An 8,181-nucleotide genomic window follows, 5' to 3' on the forward strand; every position below is an offset into this window, starting at 1 on the left:
AAAAGGAGTAAAGAATCGCGGCATACTTTCAGGAGCTACAGAAAGTGCTGCATAGCCGAAGGTTCTTACTTAATTTTAGCGCCTGCCATAGCAGAATCGTGAGCTAAAGGTCGTGGAACTGACCAATTACCAACCTCTGCCGTGTAACGGCGCTCAAAAAACAGAGGCCCTGGTGACCGAGTCGGGGCGGTATAACCTCCTCCGACAAAAGTCGTAGGAAATTCTCGGCCAACGTTGGACTGCTTGGTAGAGCGTTATTATATTATATTGAGTATTGCAGATTGGTTAGTGACCGATATTGCTCGTCATGAGCAATATTGAGACGAGTGAGGCGGAAGCTGAGATGCTGGCAAAGTTCCTCAAGCTTCCAAGAGTCGCAAGATCGCCCCAGAGCGGAGGGCCTGCATCTGCGCCCCCAAAGGTGGATGAGCTTGTGTTTAGCTTTGATGCAGGCGAAGAAGCGGCAACGCCCAAAAGAGCCCGGGAGGATCGGAGTCCTGGTGTCTCATCTGAAGCGGTGTCAAAAAGATTAAGATCCATAGAAGACTTCAAGAGGCGGTAGAAGAGCTGGGCGAGTTGATCGATGGGCTGATTAAGACATTTACGCCCAGAGAAGTGCGACACGTCACACAAACAAACAAGAATACGTTCGCACGAATCAAAACCGTGCAAATTGAGATGGCAGCTAGTTTAAAGATGTCGGCTGTAGAGACAGTGGAGCAGGTGACCGCAAAGAAAATGGATGAAGTCTTCAATAGCGTACGTAGCTCGTCGACGCAGACCTCGCCGAGTAATGCGGTGACCAAGGCAAGCACAAAACTGATTCTTCCACGAAGCCCATATCCAAGCAGCGTATTTATCCTACGGTTAAGAATAAAGCAGAGAAGGAAAGAGTGCGTCAGGATACTTAAGGGCGCAAATCCACAAATAAGCCACCGAGAAGACGCAGAAGGCCGGACGCCATTATTATCCAACCCACGGATGGGATATCCTATAGTGAAGTGCTCAAATTAGTGACGCGTAGCAACGATAGCAAGTTACAGAGCGTCGGGGAGCAAGTAAGGCGGACAAGAAAAACTGCCGGCGACGGACTGATTCTGGAAATTGGGATGAACTCCAAGCCATCTATGCTAAAAATGAAAGAAGAATTAAGCGAAGCGCTCGGCTTGAAAGACAAAGTGAGAGCTCTAACTCAGGAAACCATCCTGGAGATCAGAGATATAGACTGCCTGGTTTCTAAAGAAGACGTGCTGGTAGCCTGTGAAAACTCAGCCAAGCGAATCTGGAGCTAAGTGCCATCAAAGCACTTAGGCTAGGTTTTGACGGTATGCAGCTGGCAATCGTTAGTGTGCCGAAGGAGGCTGCATCATCTATTCTACAGAATGGAAAAATCCGGATAGGCTGGACAAGCTGTAGAGTGAGAGAAAGGCCTGAGAGGCCAGAAAAAGAGGTGCTACAAATGCCTGAGTTTGGACATATTGCTAAGTTTTGCAAGAGCACGATCGACCGCTCTGGGTGCTGTCTAAGATGCGGTGCAGCTGGCCATAAAGCGGCGCTTTGCAAAAATGCTGCTAAATGCTTCATCTGTGCAGATGCGGGCAAAGAGGATACCAGACATCACGCAGGAAGCAGTCACTGCCCTCTCAAAGGGGTCAGCGGGTCACGCGGGGCCAAAATGTCTCAAAGGCTCCTGCAGCTCAACTTAAACCACTGCTTGGCGGCCCAAGAGCTACTGAAGCAGACGGTTAGAGAGTTAAAGGTGGATGCTGCTTTGCTGAGCGAACCATATAAGAGAATTCATAGTCCAAAGTACGTCGAAGACACGGAAGGAAAGGCGTCAATATGGGTATGTGGCCTGGAACAGCCCCAGCTTACTGATGTGCGCTCATCGCGTGGGTTCGTGCGGGCTAGATGGGGAACCAGTGGCTATACAGCTGTTATCTGGCTCCCAATCTCACCATCTCAGAATTCGCATCCGTCATGGAGGAGATAGCACTCGATGTAAGGGGAAAGCCACAGGTGATCATCGCTGGTGACTTCAATGCCTGGGCGGAGGAATGGGGTAGCAGCCGGACAAACGCCCGAGGACAAACAGTGTTGGAAGCCCTTGCCACATTAGACCTGGCCCACATGAACCATGGCAACCAACACACTTTTACCAGAGCTGGCACTGGATCGGTTATAGATCTAGCATTCGTTAGCTATCCAATTGCTAGATCAGCGAAATGGGCCATTAGCAATGTCTACACAGCGAGTTATCATAGGGCGATCACGATAGATTTGGACCATACCGAGTCACCGCGAGCAAACGGATTACAGAGCGGAACGGCTTACAAAGTTGACACCCTGGACCCGGAAGCTTTCGCTGGATCCTTTGCAGTTCCCAACTGGAGTGACAACGCAGAGGTGAGCGCCGAGCTGCTCATGCGTTCAATAACGGATGCCTGCGACGCTAGCATGGCGGCGAGAAGATCGTGCAAAAGACACCACGTACCAGTATACTGGTGGAACCAGCAGATCGCAGACGTAAGAAGGCGATGTATAAGATCGCGAAGGATCCTGCAACGTTCACGAGGCAGAGCTGATTTTGAGGCAAGAAGGCTGGAGTACGCGCTTAATCGCAGGCTGCTGAAGAAGTCCATCTTGAGCAGCAAGAAGGAGAAATTCCTAGAACTTTGCGACGAAGCCGACCGAGACATCTGGGGAATGGCCTACAAAGTGGTGCTTAAAAACTCAAGCGTCCTAAACGGCATAGTGGATTCTCTGTTCACGGGCTCATTCACTGTTCCATCAGTGGAAGATCACGTAGAGCACCGGCTCTATACGGAGGTCCCAGAGATTACGGTAGAGGAAGTAATGCTGGCAGCGGCAAGAATCAAGGACTCCAAGTCACCTGGGCCGGACGCGATCCCAAATCGTGCGCTGAAGATGGCGATCAGGCTCCATCCGCAGTGCTTTACAGAAGTTTTTGACAGTGTATGAGGCAAGGTGTCTTTCCCCGCCCATGGAAACTGCAGAATCTGGTGCTGATCCCAAAGCCGAACAAGCCACTAGATTCGCCGTCGTCCTACCGACCGATTTGTCTGCTTGATACAACAGGCAAAATATTGAGAGGCTGGTGAGCCATAGGCTAGAGGAGTCTGTCCGACAAGCAGGAGATCTGTCACCCATGCAATATGGTTTCAGAAAGCATCACTCAACCGTAGACGCTAGCTCACAAGTAACGGACATAGCAAGGAGAGCCATAGCAGGCAGAAGATGGCGTGGTGGTGCAAAGGAGTACTGCATAGTCATGACTCTGGACGTCAAGAACGCCTTCAATTCTGCAAACTGGAGCTGCATTATAGGCGCCTTAAGGCGGTTCAACACCCCGAGCTACCTAATGGAAATAATTGAGGACTACTTCAGGAAACGCATTCTGAGATATAGAACGGATAACGGAACCAAATCGTTCAACATCACTGGAGGAGTACCGCAAGGATCAGTGTTGGGCCCGCTACTATGGAACATCATGTACGATGGCATATTGCGGCTCGACGTTCCAGAGTCTGTAACCATTGTCGGCTTTGCAGACGATGTGGCCTTAGTGGTGACAGCGAAACAACTAGGCGACGCTGAGCTACTTTGTAGTGCAGCGGTTGCCACTGTCAAAGACTGGCTTGCGACAGTGGGGCTGCAATTGGCCGATCACAAGACTGAAGCGGTCCTGATAAGTAGCCGAAAGATCGTCGAAGTGGCTCACATTAACCTTGGTCGGACCTCAATAGTGTCGAGCCGAGCCATTAAATACTTAGGCGTCCTAATCGACACGCGGCTTAGCTTCCGCGAACACCTGGAGTATGCTGGTAAAAGAGCTGCTGCCGTAGGGCAGGCATTGAGTCGAATAATGCTAAATACGCGCGGCCCTAAGTAAGGTCGGAGACTACTGCTACAAAATGTGGTTAGAGCAACAATGCTCTATGGCGCTCCAGTATGGGTGCAAGCAATGGAGGTGAAGGCGTATAGGCGGAAGATGCAGTCGGCCTATCGACTCTGCGCGTTGCGAGTCTGCAGTGGCTTCAGGACCATATCGGATGACGCCGCTTTAGTGATAGCTGGCATGATGCCGTTGGATACTCTGGCGATAGAGAGGTCTCACAGCTACAAGCACAAGAGGGCTAACCAGATGGAGGATGTTCAATACATGTCGACCAATTTTAAGACAGAGTGCCTAAGGAAATGGCAAGATAAGTGGGACACATCTAGTAAGGGCCGCTGGACCCATGCTATGATCCCAAACATAGGCAAATGGGTCAGCAGAAATTTCGGATTCGTCAACTATCATCTGACGCAGATCCTGAGTGGGCACGGCTGCTTCCGCAGCTACCTATGTAGATTTGGACACGACAGCGACCCGATGTGCCTATATTGCTACCCCGAAGCTGAAGAAACGGCGAAACACATACTACTGTGCTGTCGGCGCTTTGCTAATGAGAGACGAGAGCTAGAAGAAGCGATAGGATGTAGAGTCACGACGGACTCTATTGTAAACCGTATGCTGGAGAAGGAGGAATACTGGTCAGCGGTATGCAGCTATGCAGAAAAGGTGACCACCGCACAACGAACTCTCGAAAGGGAACGTACCCGCAGGCGTAACGGAGGGAGTGAGCTCCCGTTAAGGTCTCGTGAAGCAATACCTCACGGCAGTACCACGAGAATTTCCTTGACAGTTTTCTTTCTATCCTTTTTCTATATTCTAGTGCCTAATGTTATGTTATATTTGTTATATTTAGTATTAGATCTAGTTCCTCCGAATAAAAAAAAAAAAATACACTCGCAAACACACACTCTCCTAGGAAGGAATGCATAGAAGCATTACATCCTGCTCACCGACGAAGTATCTTTATTGACAGTCCCGGTGAGCACGTACTGGACATTCAAGACCATACGGAGGTTTTAGTGCGTAAGAATCGCACATATCAATCTACAGGAGGTAGATGGAATCTTTTGAAGATTTTCCTGCCGGGGTGTAAACCAACACACTCTCCTAGTCACTAAGCTTAGTTTTAGAATAAAAAAAACAGACAACAGAAGCGCACACATAACAACATTCTGCTTTGGCAGCAGACAGACAAAAAAAAATCAAGGTTTCAATTAGATTTGAAATCATACAAATAACTGCTGACCAATTTAATTTTTTTAAATTTTCACTTGTAATATTGATATTAAAACGGCAATATGGAAGTAAATAGTTTTTGCTTTTTGTTTTTAGTATGTTTCACATTTTAGTATGTATAATTTAATAAAATCAAAGGGCTGTAATTAGTTGTACAATGTAAAAACGCAATAAAAACATGTGAAATTGAAAGAAACATTTCAATTAAACGTTTCCAGTGAAACCTGCTATTAAATATAACTTCTTGTTTACTTAAATTTACCTTTCAGGGAGATCAAGAATGTGAAATCTTTTAAGTCTTCTAGCAGTTGAGCTATTGTCTAAAAGACCTAAGGCTAAATTATGTACATGATTGTGTGTATATTTCTTACTATATTTCTTTTATCTCTTCTTTTATAGTTGGAATATTTAGATCTCTGTGAATATTTGCATTGGTTACATAAAATGGAGCGTTAACAATTTGTCGCAATGTTTTTGATAGGTAGCGCTGAAGTATTTCAATATTTGAATTGCTAGTTGTTCCCCAGAGCTGAATAGCGTATGTCCAAACAGAGGAGAATTTTGTTTTCCAAAGTAACCGCGGATTTTCTACTTAGTAACCAGGACATTTTCAGTGTTTTTATTTTGAGTTGTTGACATTTCGCTTTTAAGTGCGGTTTCCATGTTAGTCTGCGGTCGAGGTGCATGCCAAGATACTTCACACAGGATATTCTGGAATTACTGAGCCGTAAAGTGTTACATTAGGCATTTTCCTGGTCTTAGTGCAAAAGTTATTTGGACAGACTTCAGGGAATTAATTTTAATTTTCCAGCGAAGAAACCAGGCTTCAATCAGACTGAGCTCACTTTGCAACAGTTGAGATGCTTCGTCTCGAGAAGAGCTTGTTGCCAGAATGGCTGTATCGTCAGCATATGTTGCAATGGTGCAGTTGTTTGTTGCTGGCATATTTGCCGTGTACAAAGTGTAGAGGACTGGTCCTAGTACACTCCCTTGAGGAACGCCTGCGTTTATGAGAAATAGTGTTTATGTCATTTATATCATTTCTCTGCTGAACGTAGAAGCATCTCTTCGACAAGTAGGATCTCAGTAATAGATAGTATGGGGCAGGTAGCCAATTCTTTATCTTGAAGAGCAGTCCGATCAAACGCTTGTTGAACATCAAGAAACGTAGCAGTACAGTATTTTTGTTCTCAAGTGCATATACAATTTCATTAATGACCCTATAACATTGTTCAGTGGTGCAGTGGCCTCTTCTAAATCCGAATTGATATTCAGGAATGATGGCAAGTTCGTCCAAAATTGGCAACATCCTCTTAAGTAGTATTTTTCAAATACTTTCGAGAATATTGTCAACAGACTAATGGAACGGTAGGATGATAGTTCAGCTTCTGGCTTGTTTGGCTTGAGGATCATAATGATTTCTGCACATTTCCATTGACTTGGGAAATGGTCTAGCCTGAGAATAAATACTAGCGTTAGAGATCGTATGCATTTTAATGATAGAGTTTTAAGAGTGATGCCGTCTATCTTATCCGGGCCTGGAGATTTTTATTGTTTAAGCATTTAATTTCTGACACGACTTCGTTAACCTGAATTCTTTTAATAGGCAAGCTCATTTGACAAGGTGACCCAAGAAAGTTTTCTATTTTAGCTTCTGTCATAGGATTGTCAATGTCATTTGGAAATGTCTAAGGAAACTTTTCAATCAAAAAGTATAAATTGAAATATTCATAGAATAATAAATAAGATTTATATTAGTAGCAAATTGCACTTGTTCTTTTCGTAAACAAACATCAAAACCCAAAATCGAAAACGTAATTTCCCAATAAGTACGCAACATATACATATGCAATCAAGATGAGCGGCAACAAAGCTAAATTGCCGCACATGCACCCGGGCATGTAAACAATACAAATTGCTGCAGGATGAGATCGAGATTGCTTAACTTTCCTCAAAAGCCAGAATTCCCGCTGCCCGCTGTATTTATATTTTTCCCGCAATCACGCTTTAAAAATCCAGATCTGACGGGAAAAAGCGGAAATGACACACACCACTGCTATGAATTGGACGACGGACAAGTGGTTGCGTCGTCATCCCGCATTGAGAGTGATAATGTCCAGCTACCGTCCAGAACCACTTGAGAATTACAACAGGCGAAAAGTAAAATTTACTGTTTACGTTTTTAATTTATGTAAACAAACCTGCAATTATGCCATACAAATTTGTAATTGGAGAACGAAATATTGCATACTTTTAAGCTTATCATGCGAAGAACATAAAAAACAAAAGGCTACAGTCAAGTGTGCTCAACTCTGAGACCCCGCTACTCATTTTAATTTTAAATATACCAAAATAACCGCAGAAATACTGGAAATTTACCAAAGGATATTCTAGGTACATACAGGCATGCTCCGGTATTCACTTTTTGTTTTCGTTTTGAAAACGAGAACGAAAAAATATGTGCTCCCTTTGGTAAATGTGATCCTTTGGTAAATTTCCAGTATTTCTGCGGTTATTTTGGTATATTTAAAAATTAATACCGCTATATTTTGACTTTCTTCAAAATGAGTACAGGGGTCTCAGAGTTGAGCACATTTGACTGTAGCCTTCTTTGTTTTATGTTCTTCGCATGATAAGTTTAAAAGTAAAAGTCTCAAGTGGTTCTGGACGGCAGCTGGACATTATCACTCAATGCGGGATGGCGTCGCAACCACTTGTCCGTCGTCCAATTCATAGCAGTGGTGTCACTTCCGCTTTTTCCCGTCAGATCTGGATTTTTTAAAGCGTGATTGCGGGAAAAATATAAATACAGCGGGCAGAAGGAATTCTGGCTTTTGAGGAAAGTTAAGCAATCTCGATCTCATCCTGCAGCGACTTGTATTGTTTACATGCCCGGGTGCATGTGCGGCAATTTAGCACCACGCCCGCTTTGTTGCCGCTAATCTTGATTGCATATGTATATGTTGCGTACTTATTGCGAAATGACGTTTTCGATTTTGGTTTTGAAGTTTGTTTACGAAAAAGAA

The 8,181-nt window shown here is 44.7% G+C and overlaps 1 protein-coding gene across 1 annotated transcript; it reads left to right on the forward strand.

The window, feature by feature from the left end:
- The first annotated feature begins 1,675 nt into the window (after positions 1 to 1,675).
- LOC132797719 (uncharacterized) lies at positions 1,676 to 2,982 on the forward strand. Its single transcript, XM_060809472.1, has 2 exons — positions 1,676 to 1,892; positions 1,967 to 2,982. The coding sequence occupies exons 1-2, from the start codon at positions 1,676 to 1,678 to the stop codon at positions 2,980 to 2,982; spliced, it is 1,233 nt and encodes a 410-aa protein (XP_060665455.1).
- Positions 2,983 to 8,181: the final 5,199 nt, after the last annotated feature.

Source organism: Drosophila nasuta, unplaced genomic scaffold, assembly GCF_023558535.2.
Source record: "Drosophila nasuta strain 15112-1781.00 unplaced genomic scaffold, ASM2355853v1 ctg17_pilon, whole genome shotgun sequence".
Classification (NCBI taxonomy): domain Eukaryota; kingdom Metazoa; phylum Arthropoda; class Insecta; order Diptera; family Drosophilidae; genus Drosophila; species Drosophila nasuta.